Source organism: Diadema setosum, chromosome 15, assembly GCF_964275005.1.
Source record: "Diadema setosum chromosome 15, eeDiaSeto1, whole genome shotgun sequence".
In the NCBI taxonomy this organism is placed as follows: Eukaryota; Metazoa; Echinodermata; class Echinoidea; order Diadematoida; family Diadematidae; genus Diadema; species Diadema setosum.
The window spans coordinates 24,027,332-24,052,322 of record NC_092699.1 but is presented as its reverse complement, the minus strand read 5'-3'; the positions used below and the strand labels follow the sequence as shown (position 1 = coordinate 24,052,322).

At 38.3% G+C, this 24,991-nt stretch overlaps 1 protein-coding gene across 1 annotated transcript; it reads left to right on the top strand.

Moving 5' to 3' along the window:
• The first annotated feature begins 1,826 nt into the window (after positions 1-1,826).
• LOC140239323 (uncharacterized) lies at positions 1,827-24,711 on the top strand. The gene is made up of 8 exons (XM_072319196.1): positions 1,827-2,030; positions 16,340-16,499; positions 16,895-17,034; positions 18,018-18,203; positions 20,802-20,918; positions 21,894-21,980; positions 23,786-23,942; positions 24,512-24,711. The coding sequence occupies exons 1-8, from the start codon at positions 1,827-1,829 to the stop codon at positions 24,709-24,711; spliced, it is 1,251 nt and encodes a 416-aa protein (XP_072175297.1).
• Positions 24,712-24,991: the final 280 nt, after the last annotated feature.

Sequence of the window (24,991 nt, the reverse complement as noted above, 5' to 3'; positions counted from 1 at the left end):
GGAGGACCTTCCTCATTTAGATTTTAGCATAAGTACCTTTAAATCATTTTTTCCCATTGAGACTTCAAGGGTAGTCAGCGAAATAACATCACAGTAACCTGGACAGGTAAAGGTATTCAAGATCACTATCAATAATTTAACACTGTAACACAGTTAACTATCTACATTAGATCTAGAAGAACTGTAGATAATTCCTGGAAGATTCAGAGTGAATAAGAGAGCTAATTTACCTGGGAAGAAGTAGGCAGTAGCATTACATACTTGAGCTCGTATTACAGGCAACAATAAAATTGTACAATATATTACCGTTTAGTGCGTTACAGATTCGATGCAAATGTGAGACGAGTTCATTTGACTCTAGTTCGAACCGCTTTCCCTATTCTTCACTTACACCGAATAATAGCTGTGGGACTGCAAACGTAGCGCACGAAGCTAGGACAGAGCCAAACTAAGTCATTGTGACCTGTTAGAGTACATATTTACACTCTTTGGATATTCTAATTCCTTATTCACAAATCTACATTCAATAAGGTGAAAAATTCGAATAATTTAACTGTCAATACAGAGCGATATGTAACTTTACCGATTTCATCTGTCTGGTTTCCGCTGCTCTGGGCGCAGCCATTTTGGACGAGCGCGTACGAGGACGTTTGACAGATAAGTGATTTTTTGATGACATCCGGCGTGTACGCACGCAATAGTGCCACTTCGTGAAAATCCAGACCGACCAGTCAGAGTTTTCACGAAGTGGCACAGTCGTTATTATTACGTAATTACTCGAGATTGAGGTTCAAAAATTTGTCAGGTTGTAGAACCCGGTATATACTATCATAATATGCAAAAATCTCAAAATCGAAAATTTACTCGATTTTGGCCGGTTGTGCCGGTTCGTGGATTCAGCGACGATATATATCTTTTAATTTATTTCTTTCTATCTTTATTTTTATTCATTTCAATTCATCGACTCACTTATCTTTACAAGTAAAAAGAAAGGCAGCGCTTTCTGCTTCTAAATACTATTCACAAAACGGGGGTCAAGATAATATATAACCGTTTACGGAAACCATTCCATTGTTTTCTCGCTGTCTCTACAACCATTACCAAATGCCTTTTCTTTCTCCTTGCATGCCCTCGAAAAGAAAGAGGTTCAGGTTTATGGTTAAATGTTGACCCTCCAGACCGCAATCCAGGAAAAGAATCTCAGCTGGGAGCCGATATACCGTCTCTTTGAGGTAATAATGTTGGTGGCTCCTTGTACCCGTGGCGCGCACACACACATGATCAAGACCTGCGCAAATCTTTGCATAGACATTTCCCCTCCTGTGGCATGCAGTGGAACTCACGTAGACTCCATTTGAACAGGCTTTCACTCTTTTCCTTTCATTTTGCTAGTATGATTACCATTATACAGATCAACGTTAATGTTACCACTAGCAAGACTTATAAACGATAAAAGCGGTAAATGGTGCGTGATCCGCAACATGGTCATGGATATGGATAGAAGCGGCTGGAGACAGAGTCTAATTTGGACAACCGGGGAAGGGGTTCCATGCGGAAGAGGGTACTTTTCAAGTTAGTTTGGAACAAGGGGCGGTGGCGATACTGTATCGACAGTACTAAGGCATTGCCAACACATGAAAGGAGGGGAATATGAAGCCTCGTTTGTGCTAGTATAGGCAGCTACATGTTCAACAGATTACGCCGAGGACCCCTCGCACCGTGCCTAATAGTCACGTATATGATAAACGCACGCGTGCATTCCTCAAACGGGTGGAGAGTAAAAGGTTTCCCCCTCCCCACGTCCTGGAGTGGGTCACCGAATCAAAATGGCGGCCGTGGAGACGAGGCGAGCTAAAAATGGCGGAGACAACAGTCGGCGACAAGAGCGCCCCGTCACTTTCGCGGAGTTCGGCCTGGATTTGAAACCGTACTTCACCGAGTTCAAGGATCACGACAGGCCATCCACCTTCGCTGATTTCGGTGTCGACGTCGAGCGCGAGCGATCTACCATAGACACTCTCGTCGGACCGGTAGGTTGTCTTTTTTTTGTGAATCATAAATTGACAATTTGCATTAGTACTTGATCACCCCCCCCCCCTAAATAACAGTTTAAATATGAGAATCATTGATTAGGGGTGTTTTTTTTTTTCGATTCCATTTGGCCGATTAACACCTCTTCTTTCAAATATTTCTGCAAAGGTAGACCTGAATTCTGTTTTCTTTTTCAGTTTTGTTGAGTCGTGGCGTGACCTATTGTTGGGAGAAAAACAAAGTGCAAACGGTCTTATCTTCCGACCTAACTCACCATGTCCTAGATATACCTATTCCCGTATTGAAATGTATGTACAGACTAGATATATATATATATATATATATATATATATATATATATATATATATATATATATATATATATATATATATGACCACGTGTTCATTTGTCACCAATCAATTAAAAAAGGTGAGATATTTTTTAAGGCACTGTGTAATAGGGAGCTTAACTGGCAATGCCATATGCGTAAGAGTGAGTAAGTATGATATTCTTATGATTTTATCGGTCAGTTGATTTTCGTCATTACATGTAATGATATTCGCATTGCGTCACTGTTGATGATTTTGCTTTCATACAAATATGGGGATGTCTACACAAAGTTTACCCTTGACGCCACAATATGTGTCGTTTAATGTCGTTTAAAAATTCTTGTCATTATATATTGATCAATTATTATGATGGAAAGACAACAATATAATTTACCTCATATTCTAGGAGTGATGAAACTTTTTTGTTTAAAAACTGAACAAATATAAACAGAAAGCATTGAGACTACACTTTCAACAAATTGCGCCATATGTATATATGGTCATGATTGATTGATTGATTGATTGATTGATTGATTGATTTTATTTCATTTCTGTATTTCTTTTTCATACATAAATGTGATACAAAGTCAATTAAACGAACTAATTGAGCACAATATTGTTTAAATCTGAAAGTTGAAACAGACAAATGATTAATTCAAATCCAACATCATTCTATTAAAATACAAAATGAAAAATGAAGGCGTTATTTTATGCACAAATGCAAACATAGAATCTCGTGTAGGCCTACTTGCCGTTCAAAATACAAATTAAGCAACTCTAGATATAACAGAAATACAGGAGACCGTCATCATACTAAGCAAACGCTTGACGAAGATAATGGCCTCAGAAATTATTGTCTTGATAATACGACACAATAAGAAGATATATTCAAGTCGCCACTCGCTCAGTGAAGATTAAAGAGCGAGAGAGCTTATAATGGCCTCGCAAACATCGTCTTTATTTCTTTATATTCAGTGGAAATTCGATGCTTGTCAGTCGTCTTGGTCCATTTCTCATCACCCGAGCCGAGTCTGCTGTGTATTATCTCTGCGGCGCTGACACTATCTTGTACGCAACGGGTTTATAATGATGCTCAAATCCTACAAGGAGCTGCTGCGAGATAAACCTGTGTGAAATTTCAAAATAAGTAAACTTACCCCCCCCCCCCTCCTCAAAAAAAAAAAAAAATATTAATGAGGAGTGAAAGTCTTCCTTTGCAGATCACAGTGCGTGTTACTTTTCTCATGAAGTCACTCCATCAAAACAATTCAGCATCCTATTCATTCATTCATTTATTTATTCACTCACTCACTCGCTCATTCATTCATTCATTCATTCATCCACCCATTCATTCATTCATTCATTCATTCATTCATTCATTCATTCATTCATTCATTCATTCGTTCATTCATGCATTCATTCATTCATTCATTCATTCATCCACCCATTCATTCATTCATTCATTCATTCATTCATTCATTCATTCATTCATTCATTCATTCATTCATTCATTCATTCATTCGTTCATTCATGCATTCATCCGTTCATTCATTTATTTATACATCCATTCTTGTTCTTTTATGAGCACATTAATATGCCTCGTGACACATTTTTTTTTTTCACAACAAAGAAATTTTAGCATTTAACAATTTGTTTCAAGGTTTCTGTAGAACCAAATATAGCCATGATTTTAGTATGATGCAAACTTTCCATACTCTTTACAGCTATGAATGAAAAGGAGAGGGAATTATGGGGAGTAGCATGTATAATATCAGTACTGTCGGGATAAATGGTGACGAATACATGTACATGTATAATGAAAATCAAAATATTTTACAGAAACCGCGACACCCAAGATCTAACACAATTAAATTATCACTTGGTCAACGTTAAAATCGTATTAATATTTCCATTCAGAAGATGAGCAGGAAAAGTGTTCACATTCGACGAATCACGAATAATGACAGCTACGATGAAAAACTTGATGTGAGTTCATTGTAATCAGCTTCTGTTTTATTCGAGTACGTCGGACAAATCTATGAAGAAACCTTCAACTATGAACTCGGTATCATAAACCGTTCCATCCCTTTCTTTATTAGTTATATGCCAAAGGCGCACGTTTTTTTTTTTTTTTATTTACTCTTAACTGATTTCTACAGCTTTAAGGCTGGAGTAAAAAAAAAAACACACACACACACAAGAAAACAAACAAAAGCATAAAAAGCAGGTTGCAATCCGCGCGAACACATTATTGTGTTAGCATCTGGGTGCCGTCTCCATTCAACCCAGGATTCGCTTTATCTCTGTACAGCATTGTCGGTGTGTGATCATTTTTCCTTTGCCAAAAGGCAACTGCCAGGGCAAAAAGAGTGTTAATAAATGAAGTAAAAACAATTTCCTGTCTAAACTTCCCAGGTACGGATCGAAGTGGGTGCGAGTTTGCCCTCCCCCTTCCCTCAACATCCTTTGATATCACACGTTTTACCCCTCTCTCTCCATAGAGCACTGACTCTCCCTCTCCCTCTCTCTCTCCCGGGCCTCTATTCTCTCCCCCCCCCCCCTCCCCCTCACAATCTCTCTTCTATATTCCACATATCATTTTCCTCTTCATAAACATATTTGCATTCAGGAGAAAGATGATGATTAAGATGAGGACACATCCACTATCATCATTATGTCATCACCATTATCAGAGCCGGTAGCCGCAGCTATATAGCATACTGCGGTCATTACCTTCATCTTTATCATCAATATGGACGACCACAATGGTTCACCATAAAGAACTACGAAACAATTGACAAGATGATATATATATTGTATTTTATTTCACAGATTATCCGCAGATTTTTGCACAGACCAGACTAATGTTCATCCTTTAAAGCGATACTACTAGCCCTTCCTGATACTCTTTACTGTAGATCGATAGATGAAACTATATTATGCAGTGATCTTGATGTTGATTTCAATGCTGATTGTATTTGATTTATCTAACCTATATACGTGTAGGTATGTACAATGGGTATTTTGTCCCAGGCCTCAGTTTCATTATTATGTTTATATCATATCATATAAAATATATAAGTACTGCAGTCATAATAGAGTCATGTTAATCCAGTGTAGCTGTAAATGAGGTCTTCATAGTCTTCAATAAAGGCGTTGTTCCTTTGCTTGCGTTGATTCTCTTCCTGTTAATCACCTCTGATCTTTATCACTGTTTCTCGGGATTCGCATTCCCTTCCCCGCTGCCAGTATAACAGGAGTGTACAAATGACGGCACTTTTGTGATCACTTTCATAATAAGGCTCATCATTATTGAATCATGTGTCAAGCGTTTGATTACAACACAAATGGCTAAAGTTTTCTCTAGCTATATGTTGTTTATTCTAATCTCCTCATTCCCTTCCTATTCCTTCCAGACGCATCAACTCGCATAATATTCCTATCTTCTCGTCAACGTTTATGTTTGTATGATACACCTATCTCGCAAGTGTTATGTTTTGTTTAAAAGTTTGAAAGCTATCGCGAGATTGGGTTATCCGAAGCGCGTCATTATTTTCTTAAATGAATCAAATTTGACAGGAGAACACAGGAAGAACAATAGCATCAGAAAATGAGCTTTATTGTGCTGTATTTTATACTTTACATAATTGTTGTGAATCGAGGTTTTGAAGAGAAATGAATTTGTTTCGTTCAAAATGAAAGACAATCCGTTATTGTTCTATACCCATGCAGTACCAAGTCAGTGTGTTTAGTGGAGGATTTGTATGTCTCCGTATTACTCGACAAAGGACTTGTGAACTTTTGATACTTGTATGTTGGAGCATCTAGTTTTGGGGGTTTTTTTTCGCAACCTCCCCCCCCCCCCCCCCCACCTCCCCGCAAAAACAAAAACAAAAAACACCCACACAAAAAAACCAAAATTAAAACAAAACAAAACAAAACAAAAAAACTACAGGAGTGTTTCAGTCTAGGCTCAATCGGGATTGTGATTTTGGTCGCATTTGTTTTCGTTTTGTTTTGATGAGTACTTCTTTGACGAATTCATGTTAAATAGGCCTATGCAATTTGTTGCAGGTTCACGATCATTTTCCAAATCTTTGATTAACGAATCATTGTGTAAACTGTATTAAAGTTGTTGATGTGGAGACGTGCGATATCATAACTGCAAAAGAAGTGATAAAAAAGTTATTTGAGTATGATGTGCAATCCCTTTCAATAGTCATATCCCATTCAAATAAAAAAAGAAAGCTTAAGTCGCTATTGCCGACTAAAGAAGTCAATGTGAAACTACATAAACAAACCTGGTCAACTCCAATTCTGAGACCTCTTTGGTCATGAATTTCTCACGGTGAATATATAAATGCGCAATATCGAAAGCGCTTTGACGCATTTTCTATTGCCGTCTTCTAAACGTTGATAAAGGAACTATACCAAGGCTTTCTTTTGGTACACTTTGACGTCGCAGCTTTTGTTGGCAGGTAACGGTGCTCTATAGCGTCATATTTGGACCAACAGGTGTTGTGACAACACGTAAGTGTTGAACCAGAATGAGACGCGCTTACTGAGTTAGCAAAGGAAATGCCATACTCCGTGACTCATGCCCTGACGAGTATCGTCGAGCAACGTCTCAAGCTCATGAAACCGTCAAGTTTGTTTCGAAATGTCTGATGTTGTGGTAAAATTGACTGTGTGTGTGTGTGGGTGTGTGTATATGTGTGTGTGTGCTAGTGTGCGAGTGTGTGTGAGCGCGCGCACGCATGTGTTGTTGTTGTTTGTTGTTGATGCTTTTGTCTCTATTTATTCGGTATGAGAAGAGCACATTGCATCGCATCGTTCGGTCTATGTAGTCCGTAGAGAAAAAGCGAAAATTGTCCATCACAATTTTGTAGCTTTTCACTGCATGGTTGTATATTGATATTTCCGAAGTGTATGGTTAGATTGTTACATGATGTACGAGCGCAAGAATCCCGAGTCAAAGTAGGGCAGAAAAATGAACTGTACACGGAGCTTTTCTCGGCCAGGGTCTTTAAACTGACGTTTTGAAGGTTAATTCCCAGGGTGTGTAATCCAGTGAAGGGTTTCGGTATGAGCTCATGATTGGTTCGGGTTTGGATAGATTTGGTTCAGTTGCCATGCTTTAGTTGCGTTTTGTTTTTCATTCGATATTTCCCGGACAATGCTCTCTTGATCAGTAACAAGATTTGTCTCAAGTAAAGATCTGTAATCTAAATTTGACAGATTGACTTTCCCTATATACCTGCAGTACCGTGATCACTTTCACCTGCCTGTAACACCGGTGACTAGTCTGCCGATTTTATTATTATGCTCTTTTTTTTTTCAAACATTCTGAACATGTAGAAAAGTTTGAAACTGTTCGTTGTGCTTGCACGAGTTAAAGTTATCACATTATCAATGCTACCATTTTGTAGATAATAATTATGGTCGTTAAGCTAAGCTGAACCATAAATATCGCTTGTTCTTTATCATAATAATGAGTGTCACATCATGCTACATATTAACAAAATTATTCAAAATGAGACACGCCCCATATTGCTTGTCATTTGTATGTCCTTAAGCCGAGAGGATTAAGTTAATTCATTCCAAATCAATTCGATTCGGTCCAAATTTATTTGATCTTTATCAGAATGATAACAAGTGATAATGCAGGGCTCTATTATGTTGTGTCGAAAAATGTCAACCGCACTGGTCAGGACTTAATACCGGTCTAAATCTTCCTGTGGGGACTCGTATCCTGCCCGCGTACAGAAATAGATGAAATGTAGAGGCCTAGGAGTAACAATGGTGGCGAAGGTCACAGCATACACTTCCTGTCAGCTGGTGAGCTGAACAATCCCTTTAACGATAGGAAAACACAGATGACATAGATCCGTGCTGCACAATTCGGGGTTTATGATGTTCAAATATCATCACAGAATAATGGACTCATGTGTTCAATTCATACTTTGCATTTAAATCTATAAGATTTATAGGACCTTGTAGTCTGATGTCAATAGACCAGCTCTGTACTATATTTGAAATGATGGACATCATTGTCCTCTGATAACTTAGTAATAAGTTATCTTATTTTTGTGTACATACTCAATGCATTTTGATTTTTTTTTTAAAAAGACATTCTTAAGATCTGGTTCTTATACGAGATCGATTGTTTCCTGACAAGCTTTTGGGATTTTCGAGAGCGTTGTACATTGTTGATCATTCGAACACAAGTGCTTCGATGTTTCTCAGTATACGATAGATCATTTCACCAATATTATTAAACCTGACTAAAACTGATTGTTTTGTAGTTATTTGTTTGTTTGTTGATGTTACTTTACGACACTGAGAACCATGACACTGAATAAGAGAGAGGGAAAAACGGGGGAAAAACCACGACACTCACGGTTAATAAAAACACACAATAAACAGTATAAGAACTTGGACATTAATACCAGCACGGCAGTGTTTACAGGAGAAAACTGATGCAGGATAAAGGAATATGAACGGCTAATACAAGATGGGTTTTTTTATGTATCAAGATAAGACGTTGCCCCCTCCCCCCCCCCCCCCACCTTATCATGACATTTGGTTATGATGGCCTTGAAGTTATAGCAAGGTCGGTTACCAAAGCATTGTGTCATCAAAATGGCGTTTACCAGATCATGTTCATATAATATTATATTGTTTGCTTACTTCAATGACAGAGAACAAGAACTAACGGATTTGATGCCATTTTATCCGGAGCTCGGCTGGAGGGAAGGGGGGGGGGGGCGTTTGGCATACATTGTGTTATCATCAAGGCTGAATTTTCTAGACAGTATTATGCCAGTCTTCCGAACGTAATTTTGGAATTTCTCTGTAATTATAGGTGTGTTTTTTTTTTCTTCTTTTTCCTCTATACCTAACGCACAAGTTTTGATACCAAACTTATCTCGATAAGCACTGTTTTTTGAAGGATGACATATTGGGACCAAGCGGAAGAATGTGTTCGACATAATGACATTAGGATAAATGATAGAGAGTGATGAGTGGGCAATTAAACTAACACTTTGCACACGGTTATGTAGAAATTAATGTTTATCACTATAGTCCATCCCCAGCACTAGCTCATCCAGCACTGGGTGACCAAAAAAATAAATAAATAAATGAAAAAAGTCTGTAGCACCCTCTCAACCAAACAAAAGTCTTTCCACACAAATAATTCTCAATTATTAATTCCCTTAAAATAAATGTGTGAGCTGTAGTAGCTACATGTGGGTATTGCAATCTATGTTATATGACACTAACGACGCAAACACATTAATGTATGTATATACACTCAACAAATGGTTCAAAGGGACGGGGGGGGGGGAGTATGCAACCCCCACATTTCAATGCATGACTTTTATAGGGAAACATCGAGGCGTTCAGAGTATCTTATTGTCTTCAGCATCGCGCGTAACAGATTCAGTGATGATGATAAAGATGTTGATGTTGATGATGATGATGATGATGATGATGATGATGATGATGATGATAATGATGATGATGATGAGAAGGAGGATGATAAAGATGATGATGATGATATTGATGATTTTGATGATAATGACGGTGTTGTTGATGATGATAATGATAATGATATTGATGAGAATGGTTATGATAATGATGATGATGATGATGATGATGACGACGACGACAGTGATGATGATTATGATGGTAATCAATGCATAAAATCCTAAACATCTTGAAAGAAGAGTCGCTCTTCCCGTTTAGAAGGACCTGGAAGAAAAGTTATGGTATTCTACATCTATGGTGATTGCAAGTATCCATGGACAGATGAGTTGTGATAATGTTTTAAAGACATCTTGAAGAGGACGAAGTACATTGGACGTAAATCTGATACGTGCAAATGCAAGCATAAATAGATAGTTTCATGCACATCGTTAGAATCATAACAATCATATCATAACAATGTTTCAATGTTTGTTTGTTTGTTTGTTTGTTTATTTGTTTTTGGTATACTTGGAGCGATCTTCCGTGTGATGATTGTGATACTAGTGTCTACAGTGGCGGTATAAGTTTGCCTGACTCTGATTAATTAATTTTCCGTCCACATTCGCACGCTTACATATCGACTAAAACCAATTTAATTACTTAATACATTTTCTTGGATTATTCTATTTTCTAAACTATCTTTTTTTTTTTGTGTGTGTGTGTGGAGGCATAAACAAGTCATTCATCGTTTCTCGAAAGGTGCAGAAGTATGCCTCCCCTTCCTTTACCCCTATACATATTCAGCCCGATTGTCCATGATATACCCCCGTTTGGGAAGGGTTATGATGGGCTAATAAGTTTTGACTCTAGCAGTTGCTGTCTCATGTTGACTAGTATACAGCTTGGTACGTCTGAGACGAGATTACCAACAGGTTTCTCACTCTCTCATGCCCCTGCTTAACCCTCATGCCCGACTGTCATTCCGTCGCCATTTTTTCGGGTTATTTTTGGGGACATCCGTGTCACCAGCGCGCCCTGGATTACAGTCTGTGCTTGGATGGGATTAGAAGCTCTAGGAGAATCCCTGTTATCGTCGCCATGTTGTCTTTTTCCTCCTCCTCCCCCTTTTGTTGTTTCTTCCACAAGCTGCATCATATAACAGACTCGAAATGTATTCCATAGTGAGCCAGCATGAACAAAATACAAACAAAATAAGCGAACGAACGAACAAACAAACAAACAGGGAGCTTGTAAATTGCCAGCGCGCATGAAATTAAAACTGTTCCTCTTTTCTTTCAAAGGAACTCTGGAAACAAATTGCAAACCATTGGCTGAAGGAACGATATTAATGATCTGGATATGGAATATAAGCAAAAATTAGAATGGAAATTTATAATCGCTTTTGAAGAAACACATATCTTGAGCTATCACAATGAAAATTCCGAATTCAATATTAAAAGAGTATTCGTTGATCTCTGAACTTGAAGGATCGGTCAGACTAAGAGTGGACAACGAGGAACCTACAGCCACAACCGTAGACTGTATCCATATAGGTATCCATAAGAAGTGTTTATAAGTGGACCGATGATTGGTAGCAAATTCTAGCCCCATTTCAGTCTATTAATATGTACCGTTCAAGGTACCGTATACTAAATAAACTTGATCTTAAGGATATGCTTTCGTGTATTCTTTATCGGACATATCGCATTTGTATATTCCTGAACTAATATGCTGCCTTTATCCCCGGGTTCCGGTCGTTTCCGTTTAAATTACGATGGAAGTTATACCGTCTCAAAGGTTATGAGCGCTCAACGGCAATTTTTGTCAATTTCAGGCCAACGTTAAAGAGTATATCAGTGGTCTTCAAAAGCAACTGTTTGTTTTTCTTTTTGCGAGATTGATCGATTCATGATGGTGAACAACTTCCAGACAGAATGTATGAAAATGATATCATGCCGAGGAGACTTGTCAAGTCCATTGCAAACCCTCCTCAGAAAGTTCATGGTATTTTTAATATAATGTGTCAGAATCAAAAGTAAAAAAGGATTGTGAAAGGACCTCGTGCTTGTTGCTTAGTCATTAAGGGGGCGATATGTCCCGGGTTTTCTTGTAGACTACTATGAATGTCTTTGCGTTATCCTGTCAACTGAAGTAGAAGGAGCGTAATTCTACTTACCAAAGCCCTGTATATATAGGGTGCATCATACATACACGACACATTCAGATCCCGTAAGCAATGTGTTCATAATATTATCTTAACTTCATCCTGCAGTACCGGGGTCAACACAGTGACCATATCATAAACGTAGTTCTAAGTCACTTTGCAAAAATTGCAATCGGGATTGAGATCCTTGCTTTTTCGCGTTCTTTTCGCAGTCAATTTGTAACGTAACAATATAAAGGACATTACATTCCCAGAAAACTTGGAAGGTCGTTGACCTGACGCATATTGTGGTTCCCTAACTAAGTTTGGTCCACGAAAGTTGGATCTGGTCCAAGCTTTCCGAATTTACACAGGTCATATAATCCCCAACTCTGTATTCGTAAGTAATTTTCTTTCGGTGAAATTCTCGTGTGCTTAGCAAAACTCTCTCTCCACCACTCTCATGTCCCTATTTTAATGGCTCTTTGATCATTCTATGATCGTTTTTATTAATATTTCTCAATGCTACCTGACAATAGAAATGCTCAAAATGTCAAATTTTGAGGAAAAATACAACATTCCAGTTGCAACACGAAAATGTTAAGTTTCCTTTCGGCCTCGAGTTTGGATTTGATTTTAGTCGCTATTTAGTGCGCCCTCTGGCGGAGCTCGAATACGAAAGTTGCAACTCTGTAGAGTCTTGCAAAATGATGCACAGTTAGTAAATTGTTTTCTAAGTGAGAGTCTGGTATTGGTCATTATGAATCTTTCCTATTCTTCCATGAAAATATCCGTTATTTTATTGAAGTCGTTAAGGACACATGCGTGGAGGCATGCAACCGATAAGGGGAGAATACTTATGATAAAAAAAAAAATTTAAAAATCATCGAAATTTTAAGTAATCATGTGGTTGTCTTTCCAAACACAATCTTATATAACACACACAATGTAAGCAAAGTTTGTGGTTCTTATGGGACTCCGCCGAGGGCTTGCGACCAATAATCAGGCAGTGACGTATGTTTCTGACAACATGGTAATGTCGTAAGTCAAAGTCTGTCGTTAGGCAGACGTCATGGTAATCCCAAGTCGGGTCGAGGAGCGCGCAGCTGCCGAATGTGCGTTATTTTTAATCCTACCGTAACTTGTGGAAACGAAACGCGTTTTCTCCCTCCCAGGGCGCATGTTCTTCATTTCATTCTCTCTCTCTCCCTCTTTCAATCTCTCTCTTTCTTTCTCTCTCTCTCTCTCTCTTCCTCTTTGTCTCTCTTTCTCTCTCAGTCTCTCCTTCAGCGTTGCGTTGAAATGATACTGCCTAGAGGATGTCAACGTGGAAATTGCATAATGACAGTTTAATGCATGCCAACTCTGAACTAACTCGATGTTCGGGGAAAGACTTCGTTGCGGATGCCACGCAAAGAGATCACTGTATATATCTCATTTTGAAACGGTGCTATATTTGGCGCACTCTTCATATCCTTGCGGGTCATACCAGTCTGTGTAAAGCCTGGTAGTAACAACCTGTGTCACTTTCCAATGGCATCCTTCCAGTTCAGTAGCTCTTGTATATACTATCCCAAAGACAAAGGTTTGATTGAAACCTGTGGCTCAAGTCTTCTGAGCCCGTTTTTGTCGAACAAAATATCTTCCATTATGTAAATTCTACATCAATTCATTATTTCATTCAACACAAACGATTTCTATTTGATTTAACCTAAATACTGAGTAGTGCATAATTCTAAATGCACCCACACGTGATTATCATACACGACGAGAGCATGTTTCGCCAAAGTTTCACTTCACGGGGTCGAGGGCTAATTATGCATTTGGGATTATTGTTCAGTGACTGCACGCCAAAAATGGAATATTTATTTTTCTATTGTAAAGAAGGCGCATTCAATTATGTCACTGATTCCCTGTGCAAGAATTAATGGTTATTCAAAAAGAGTGAAACGGCAGACTACAACAAAACTAAATATAGTGAATGCCACATGGTGATCAGAAATCATGCTCCGAATACATTGTTATAGTAGGTGTCGATTTCCATTTCATCGCTCCTTGATCAAAGAAGAAAATACTGCAAACAATGTTTCAGACGATAGATCCTTACTAAGCAAAACCAAATGGTGCTGTGTGATGACAACGTACAACAGCCCAAAAATATGCAGTGTTTACTGAAAAATCACTTAATGAAACAATCCCGATTTTATAGCAACTTTGAATTTACAGGTAAACGACTTGCGGAAGAATCTATCAATACAAACGTAGCTGGGTATGGGTGCTCAACTATATCCTTGATTTAATTTTTCTCATCGAGCCTAAACAAACAAAATGGTAGCACATAAGCTTGTTAGATAATATTTAATACGTGAATTTACCACGCTTAGGTTTTCGTTCCACTCTGGGTCCTGGTTTATTTTCTTTATTACAATGTAGTTCTTCTCCTTTATTCAATGTTATAATCTTGTGATACGTGTAGATACAGATATAAGAAACCGAAATCGTTCATTTTTATCTCTTCTTTTAGGTCATATCGAGGTTTATAATGATGGGCTTATGCATTGTCGAACACCATGTGAAATTGATATGTGATAATCCTCGTACCAAATTATACAGACTTACTGACATTAAATTGATCGAATCCCCTTGTAAAACCATAAAGAATTTCGACTTGTGATTGTCAAGGGCAATGCTGCATAATTAAACACTGTGTCTCCAATCGCAATCCTGCGTTACCGAAACTGTGTTGTTATCTTTCTTCTGTATGCCGTTATTGTGTGCACATGTGTTTCATTGGGAGATAGAGCTGTTCCACCCTCGATATTGTTATTGGTGATTTCGTTTTGTCCGAAGGCAACTTCTTCAAGGAAACCTCCAATTTACAGTTTGCAATAATTGCATTGCGCCAATCCGCTCAGGTGACCGAGGCCTGTGCTAATCGTATTTCCGAAGGGATGTGGTTCCGGTATCTAATAATTAAGACGTACAGAGAAGCCACTGCGGTACCAGCTGGGGAAACTCGTATTTCTCCGTGAAGAAAAAGGAGAAGAAGTTCAGTCAAAAAAAGGTGTAAAAATTCTGACCACTGTCTTATATTCGGGACATTTGCCTAATCGGGACAAAGGGCCGACTCCTGAGACTTCCCAAATGTGGGGAGGCGACTGCACGAGAAAGATGACAGGAAATTTTGTCGCATCTCACCCATAACATTATAAATTTTCTTGCTCTTTCAAAATTGTGTAGACTGTTGGATAGAACCCTACGAACGTGTATACAAAGTTTCTTTGGTAGTCTCTTCTATTTCTTTATACGCATATGTATACTAGTCTCTGTATATCAGGATAAATTTCTGATGATGTAGAAAATATTGGGTTGAAACAAGGGGAAGGTATTTCACTTCCGTTGCTGGTAATTCATACTTCTGTTGAAAAACTGAAGATGATATCGATGACTTTTCTATTAGCATGAAAATGACCATGAGCAATCCCTCGTAACATCACATAAGGATGATGATCCTACAGATGAGTAATGTATAATTATTAATATGTTGAGATAGGACTGAATTCAACAAAATTTCTGTTGTTTGTTTGTTTGTTTGTTTGTTTTTGTTTTGTTTTGTTTTTTTTTGCTTTGCGTTCCCTCGACTTGTTACTGCTATAGTTGGGTTCAATATTTCCCCTCATATTTTCTGAAAGAGGCAAGTCAAGTGTTCATTCACTGTACTGGAAAAATGAAAATATCTTGATTTTCTGTATATTTCCTTTCTGTATATTTCCTTTATATTGTTTTCCGTATGTGACATCACGAACTGAAGTAGTCCCATCATTCAGCAATGGAGACACCAAAACTTCAAAAGTCTATAACCTTTGAACGAATTGACCGATTTTCCTCAAACTTCCACCGATGTGTTCTGTATTATTATTGCTGCATTCACTCAATCCACATTCATATTTCGGTTTCCTTCCCCATTAAAGCAGTGATTCTATGTCTATTACATGCCTATATGAATCCCAATTAAACTTTGTTGCCTGTATTGGTTTAAAGATTTCGGTCCACAGTACAGGAAATTCTCTAAGCTGAACCGAGAGAAGGTGATCCTGGTCCTATTGCTTTCCGTATGTGACGTCACGAACTGTGGTAGTTCCTTCATTCACTGTCGCGATGGAGGCACCAAAACTTTAAAAATTCACAAATCTTTGAAGGGATTTTCCTCAAACTTCCACTGATGTGTTCTTCTAATATTATTGCTGCATTCACTCAATCCACACGGTTTAATTTCCTTTGAAGCAATGGTTCCATGTAATAGGACCTATCCGAATCCCAATGAAACCATGTTGGCTGTATCGGTTTTACCCTTTCGGTCCACAGTACAGGAAGTTCTCTAAGCTGAACCGAGAGGAGAAGGTGTTCCTGGTCCTATGTCTACTAACGATCCTCGTGACACTTGGACTAACGGCCGACCGGGTCGCCATCGTGGAGAAGGCATCAGATGATTTCACTTTCGCCATCTTACTTCTCATCAACATCCGTTAGTATATTCTGTATTCAACATTCATTTAATTTTTGCTAATGTCATACTTCATTACTTTTCTCTCTTTTTTTTTTCTCCAATCACTGACCATTAATTCGGAGGAGATAAGACGGTCCATGTTAGTGGTCGGTAGTGTGTTCTATTTCTGATTTTTGCTAATATCAAAGATGGTATAAACTAATCGGCTCATATCAATAAATCACAGGAAGTTGCCATCCTTTATCCATTAAATCAATATCTACCCCTATGTGCATTCCATATTGACACAACGCGGTCGCACCTAAAAAGGCGTTTTCCACTCGAAATTCTGTTTAGAGTGCATGTAGTCAATGACATTAGCATGACATCCCCCGTATCACCATGCTAATGGATGTCAACCGCCTTCTCGGCAGTGTTCTGTCTGTATTACGTGGTGCACGGCGTCCTCGGCGAACATGCCTACGAACTCATCGTCTTCGCCTTCAGTATGTCAGTCATCTTCGTCTACTGCATCACCAACTTCATCGAGACGTCGGAGGACTCCGTCAAGCTGGTAAGTCCGACCTTGAATTCATTCATCGCAGAGGGCGCTTCACATAATGGGTGGCCCTGTTGCATAGCAGTTGAGATCAAACATAAGTTGGATAATTAACATAAGTCTCTGAATCAGCTCAGTTCTGATTGGCTTATACCCAACTTATTTCTGACTTACTGTCGAAGTGAGTACTTCTTCTGACTCTGAGACTCCGAGTATTATATTTGATTGATATCTTTTTATGCAACAAGGTCCTGGTTTTTTTACCCATGGCGGACTATCTAGTAGGGTCGATGCAGACAGCGGCATCTCGCAAAGTGTAACATCACATTGATCGCTTGAAAACTTAAATAGCAAACAAGCAAAAAAAACCCAACAACAACATACACGCGGGCACGCATACACCCAAACCAATGGTAGCAGTAATGGGACGTTTTCCTAAAATTTGTCCTCTTTTTGGACCTACTTTACTGTTAATCTCAGCTGAGAAATTGTTTACGTACAATAGACGGTTTCCAAAGAACTGGGTGATATTGCTGAACCTGTGATCGCTTCTGAACTGAATTGGCAACATATTTTAAAAGATTAATGCTCCCGTCTCTATCCCATACTATGGCGTCTTTATTTGCGTGAATTTCTCTGTATAGATTTAATGCAATTAACACGTTCCATTTAATCCTTTTCAATTCTGGTATAAGATTTGTAGCGAAATAGGTGTTTACATAATGACACGATAATGATAGCTACAGCAAAACCCCCTCGGTGTTGATGGGTTAACGGGGAGAGAAGAAGTATTTAAACTTCTATGTGTCACGTTTATTTCCTGTCCATAGGTATATGTGTGAAATTTGTACACATATAGGAAATGACTCATTGACACAGAGAGGGTTAAGAGAGAAAAGGAAATGATAACAGTCTACCACATTGGTTCTCCCAAACAGGAATATTAAGATTGTTGTCTTTGTAATGATTCGAAATTTTTGCTATGATTGTCTACACAGGCCCGGCTTGTACTGGTCTGTATCTTCTTTCCGTTCCAAATCGGCTTCAGCATCTACATGGGCGTGAAGTATCGGCGGGCCAAGAACCTCATCTTCCGAACCGTGGGAGCAAACATCCACCTGCAGGACCTGTGCGGCAATATGTACCTCTTCGTCGACCTCCTCAAAGTCGATCTCCAGCTCGAGGTGAATGTGAATGAATGGATTTACAACCACGACCTGGGCCCCTTTGCAATAAACGAATCGCCGTCCATGTTCCCATAAGCGAAAGTCGGCCCCTTCACTTTAAAAAACGTATAGCGCAGCCCCTGATAGTCAGATAGTAGCTTACAATGAATGGTCACTCCACAATCAATGGTAACTACCATTGACAATAATACACTGTTCCGTAGCCAGTCCAAGGTAAGATCTCACTGGTGGTTACCATTATTTTGTTTACCATAGTTCCACCATAACCTTATGCAACGGGGCCCAGGTCCGAATTGTGGGGACAATGTACTTTCCGTTAGCAGAAATGTCTCAATAAACTGATTATGTGTTAATCCACTCCACAATCATGTCGGCTTTGATGGCGAGAATAAAATCAATCCAACAGAATGGAATTATTTTTATCAAAATCACACCTTGGAGAAGGGTAGAGATTTTAAATTTTCATATGTTTTCATGAAATTGGGATATTTTTGTTACATAATCATACATGGTGATGATGTCACATTGTTTTGATTTGAAATGGAGAAAAAATGATATCATTTGCAATCAGTTATTGTAGTGTAGTGTGCAAGAACCTAGCCATTAACGATGAGTTAAAGAAAGGGGGTTGCATCTGCTTAATTCTTGACTAAATAATTTTACGTTATTTCATGAACCAATCGAAAAGAGGAGTGTGTGGCAATAACATCATCATATCAACGTATTTGCATAGGTGAGTGCTATATACCGGTTAATATTAATGTTCCATGAAAGAATATTAATATCTTAACTTGTTCATGTTATGTAAGTGGGGCGTTGTGGCATAGTGGATACGACTCCCAACTCCCAATCGGAGGACCCGAGTTCGATTCCCGCCCAGTGCTTACGTCCTTGGACAAGATGTTTTTACCCGCAATGTCCCTCTCGACCCAGGTGTGTAGGCTGAGTGGGTACCTGGTAACCAACGCTAGGGTTATAATATTGGCAGGGCCCTCTGGTAGAGCAATGGCAACACTGAAGAGGCTACCCTGGATAATGATGCGACCTATATTGTGGATCATTATTATCATTACAATATTTCTCAGAAACATCCACCATCCCGCTGGATTGAGTTTGCTCTTATTTCTGAAAGTCAGCCGGAACATGGAAATGGCATTGGAGTTTAGGATCCTATAGACATAAAGGACTGTTTAAGTTTGTGTATACATGTAATTCCTTTCTCAAGGACAAGACTACAATACGTTTATCATCTATCAAAAGTTGTTATCCGCTGCCAAGTAACACTTTTGTTGAGGATAGGGTGAGAACAAACTTTTGCCACGTTTCATGCCGTTAGTGCCCCTAAAAAAAAAATAGAAATAGAATAAAGTTGGAGCCCCTCGTTTATGAATGTAATGTATATTAGTCTCGAATTAAAAGTGGACTCATGTCAACACAAGATAATCTGAAAGTGTTGATGACTGGAAATCCTGCATTGTCCTGAAGGTATATTGCTGTATTGCCTTACTAGTATTTGCCGAAACATCACATCAATATAACATTTGAGAACGGTGCCTTATCTCTGAAGCAGTGAGTGAAAACACGAAAATGGGAAATTTAGAGAATTCACTACTCATGCTGAATGCGATTTCCCTCACTGTTGTTTCCCTGTGAGTGTGTTCATGATTTTTTTAATGGGAATCAAAACAATAACCCCAACAATAAAAATGTGGGTTGAGTGTGGTGTTGCACTTGCCCAAGGTTATCCGAGGTTCCTATGTTGTGGAGCTGTATGATAGACCAGTTAATGCGTTTATACAGTTGCCAAGACGTGATGATCTTGCAAAAATGATTAGAATCCTCATGAGCCAGGCTGAGTCACGAGAATTGCCGAGTCATTACGAAATGTTTCCCCGAGTGACTTACGAGGTATACCGAGTGAGCTCGATGAACACATCGATATCAATTCGTCTGTGGTGCCAGAATACGCATGTAAAAAAGGGGGTGTGAATGAAAATTGTTATCGTACATTGCATGCGTACTGCATTCTGTTGGGACTGCTGGCTGCCGATACTCCGATGAATAACTTAAATATGTATCTGTACTTTTTATAATTATTATCCCGTTTTATGTACTTTCAGTATACAAATTGTTTAGTCTCTAGTGATTCCCTGCGACGTTCTTCTCACCGTCATTAAACTAAGTTGGACCTATAAAAGAAAATCCTCTTCAAGGACACCCAATTTGGCTATTTTATATATACATTGTATGTATATATATATATATATATATATATATATATATATATATGTAAATGCATGTATGCATGTGTGTGTATGTACGTATGTATGTATATGTATTATATGTACAATATAAATATATATTATGCAAGAACTATTATCGGGATGAGCTGATGCTTAGAAGCTCACATCTCTTCACATAATTATTTAGTTCCTTATAAATCGATGTCAGGTTCATCCTGTGTGTTTTCTTTGTTTGTTGTTGTTACGTTTTTTGTGATATTTATGTTTTCTAGGGCAATATGCGAGAAATTGAAATAGACAATCTAAATTGGATCGCATCCTTCTATGATTCCCTCCCCCCCCCCCCATTCAGACCAGTATGGTGATTCTAGTCTTGGATGACGGTATCAACATCAATGGTTTCGAGAAGATCGTTCTAAGTTTGGGTCTTCCACTGGGTCTCATGTGGAACATCCTTGGGTTTTTAGCGGTAAGTGCAAACATTGAACCTCGCAACACGAGAAAATAAAGTGATACGAACAATTCTTTTACACAATGCATAGCAATGAACAATTTAATGACACCAAGGCTGTTCAGAACGTGGAATAGATCGAAATTTTATTTGGACACTTATTTTGGAACTTCACTTGGAAAGTTGGAAATTACGTATCAACAGATTCCTTTGCTTGCTTGCGAGGTAATATTCACATGAGGCAGACTTAGGCAAAATTTGGTAAACGGAGTCAACCACAACATGTATTGCGATAACAGTAATTATTCGACATTCACTGAACACATTTGAAAAGCAAGAAAAGCGGAATGTCATAAGATTGCCTGTTCTTGGAACTGTACGTTTGGATGTCACGGGAAATTTGCAAGGACACTCGCAGAGGTGGCCTCAACCATACGATGAGTTATTATTTTTATTCCTATCATGCATAGATTCATACTATCAAGTCAACAACGAGACACACATATAACTATACCTATTCATGAAATAAAAAAAAAATGAAATTAATCTCTGCATGGTCCTAGATACAGTATACACTCATCTATCACAACGACAAGGCAGTTTCACCTGTAAATTTTTAGCTGCCCGAGGAATTTATATACGTTTTATTATCATTAATATTATTATTATTATTATCATTATTATTATTATTATTATTATTATTATTATTATTATTATTATTATTATTATTATTATTATTATTATCATTGTTGTTGTTGTTGTTGTTGTTACTACTACTACTACTACTACTACTACTATTACTATGATTATTAGTCAGCATCAGTGCCAAGTCACCATTGTCGGAGAAAATTGTGATCAAAATGGCAAATGCTGCTAAAAACGAGACCCTCAAAGTGAGCTAAATATAACATCATGATGATAAAATAGCTATTTATAGTTATGATATACAACTTCAATATCTCTCTCTCTCTCTCTCTCTTTCCACAATGACAGCTGCGATACGAGAACAGAATACTTGTGGTTCTCTTTCTGGCAACCGGTTGGATCTTACCCGCCTTCATCACCTACAAGTTTATTGACGTAAGTTTGATGACGTACTAGTGACGTATATACAGGACCCTGAATGTTTCATAGAAGTTGAAATCAAACATAAGTCAAAAAGTCAAACATATAAGTCTCCGAACTGGCTGATTAGCTTACACCTAGCTGTATTATGTTTGATTTTCCGAATTAACTTTGACTGCATCTTTTTTTTTTTTGCAACAGGGTTCTGGTTATATACCAAACATGAAAGTTTAATGATGTATATGAATATGTGACATTTTATCCTATTATCGCGCCTGCATGCTTCTTGTTACCGTATACGCAGTGATTACTTTGAGTTCTCCGTGTTTTTGATGGAAGTTTGAGCTTAATTCATTGTTTTTTCTTCAGATTGCTGTTGTCAAAAGTCGTGGGATAACATTATATAGAAGCGTAATTCTGGATCATTGATTCTTATAATCAGTTGCTATACAGTTATTAAATTGTTTTATTGCATTGTGTACTGTATTTCCATCATGTACTGAATTTTTGGAGCAATATTGGAAGACGATAACAATCGTTCTTACTTTTTTCTTTTTATCTATAACATTGTAATGATAATAATTATAAAAAAAGTCATCAAATGATGATTAAGAGGCTGATGGTGGTGATTATAATATCATCATAATTATCATCACCACCACTATGATTAATCATACGCCCTAGAGGGGTTATTATTGCAAGTGCATTCAACATCAACTAAACCAAACAAGGGATTAATATTTTCATTTTACAATATATTGTTTTCGCGTAAATTACCTCGTATAAGGAATTGATTGCTTTTGACTGGAGCTATAAACTCTTTCTCCCCCTCTCTCTTTCTCTTTGTTTTTTGTTTGAATATTCATATTTATATCTATTCGAGTTCATTTATATGACCCGTAATTACAGTGAATCAACTTTTATGTTTTGACATTTTGTGTAGTAGCGAAGTAGATTCGGTTGTTTACTTTAAACATAATGAAAGCTGTTCAGTGAATCCAATTTTCACTGAGGTGTAATTTTCCACAAATACGTAGAAAACATGTGGTGTTACCTCATTATCGTATACCTGTTGTTGTTTGTTTGACGCTTGTAATGATCCGTACGGGTGTGCAAATGTCGTGCTTCTTTTTTCTTGTTTTGCCTAAAAAATGAAAACCACATGCATTGTACCGATGCTTATCGCGAAAATGAGTAAGCAGTCTCAATAGCTGTGGAGGGTTTACGGTACGGTCAGAGGCACCACCCGTACATCGCCACATCTCGTGCGTGCTTATGTGTTTTGTCCCCCTCTCTTACTTCATGTGCGAATAATGAAAACATAATCTGTTTGAGGGAACACCCTTTTCTTTATGTCTCCCTCTGTCTGACCTCGAAGAAAATAATTGATTCGACTTTGAGGTTTAGATATAAACAGCGAAATTAACCATCTCAGATTCATATCACATTGGCAATTATCTCAACTTGACAGCATTAGTAAATTCATGAAATGTCTTGTGTTGGCATGACTACAGCCATTTTGTAGTCATATGCCTGCCTATTACCTATCATTATTGCATTGCCTCATGATTGTAATTATGATTTTCATAAACTCTGTTTGATTGTGGGGAAAAACAAACAAGCAAAACGATGAAGCACTGCATGATGGAGATCTTCGGAACATTTATCGGTTTCGACTCGGTTCGCCACAGCGACAGAGAGAGAGAGAGAGAACCTTTACCAAAGATCATTACATTTTTTGAAAAATTCGAACTTCCAACTGCTAGTGAAAGTTACGAACACATTGATAGAACTGCCCCGTCTATCTCTCCTGTCTCCAGCTTTCGATGAGGTGGGAGCAATGGCCGACGAAAGCCGACAAACTCCTGCCAACCTGCATCATCGTCTGCGGCATTCTCGGACTCATCATTCGGGTCTTCCTCGTGGTCGTCTGCGTGCATCTCACTATGAACTTTGGACAGGGACTCGGGGAAAAGGGTAACAACAATTTGCACAATAATAATTTACACTAAAAAGAGATAAAAAGAAAAATGTCAGTTTTTATTCGGGTACAAGTCCATCGCTCGGCAAACCTCAGTTAGTTGTGAAGGCTGGAACATTTGGTTTGAAGAAATGGATAAAGGAAAAATTCATATGAATTGGTTGCAAATTTACAGTGACTTTGGCACGTAATATAACATTTATAAGTTGTCTTTAACGTTGAGATGTGAATAGAAAATTGATAGTGTACAATCGAATAGCAGTGCTAATGTGTACGTGCAATGATATTTCTAACTTTTTTTCAGGTAATACGTCGGCTATTTGATTTATACTTAAAGTTATCTTACTTATCATGTCTGAAATGTCATGTAGGCCTATACTTTCTCTTCAGCCAATGATGACAGTTCTTGAAAATATTGTTTCAGATCTTGTACGTAGTACATTTTTAGGTTTATCCTCTCTACCATACTCAATACATGAAGCAATATACACATTTTTTCGTCAGTTCATTTCCATTTCATTCTGTCAGTGTTAAAAAAAAAAAAATCGTCTTTTCTTACACACAGTCTACGGCGCCCGAAAGAGGACGGACACAACCGATAACCTCACGAACCCACCCGTGGTGAGACGGAGTCGCCATCGGCTCCTCCCTAACAGGAGCCGACCGTTCAGCTGGCCGCAGTTCACGCTCAGTTCGAGCAGACGGCAGGCGCAGCGATTCCCGCTCGATCGGATGGCGGAGCGATCCCTAAGTGGGGCGGGGTGAGCGGCGTGCCTGTACCCACCACTCTCTTGAAGGTGTCCAATAAAAGAAAAAAAAAAAGAAACCGTCTTTCTCCGTTGCTATGCAGTGTCAGCAGCTGACTCTTTAAACACATTGCGTTGCAATTATTGCTTTTGGCGGTGCAACTGAAGATGATTATTCATATTGAGCACGTGTTTGAAAAATTGTGTGGGCGTCAGCTTGAAGAGCGGATCTATTAGCCTACGGAATATATGGGACAAACACGACAAAAGACTGAAGGATTTCCAACAGCCATCCCAGA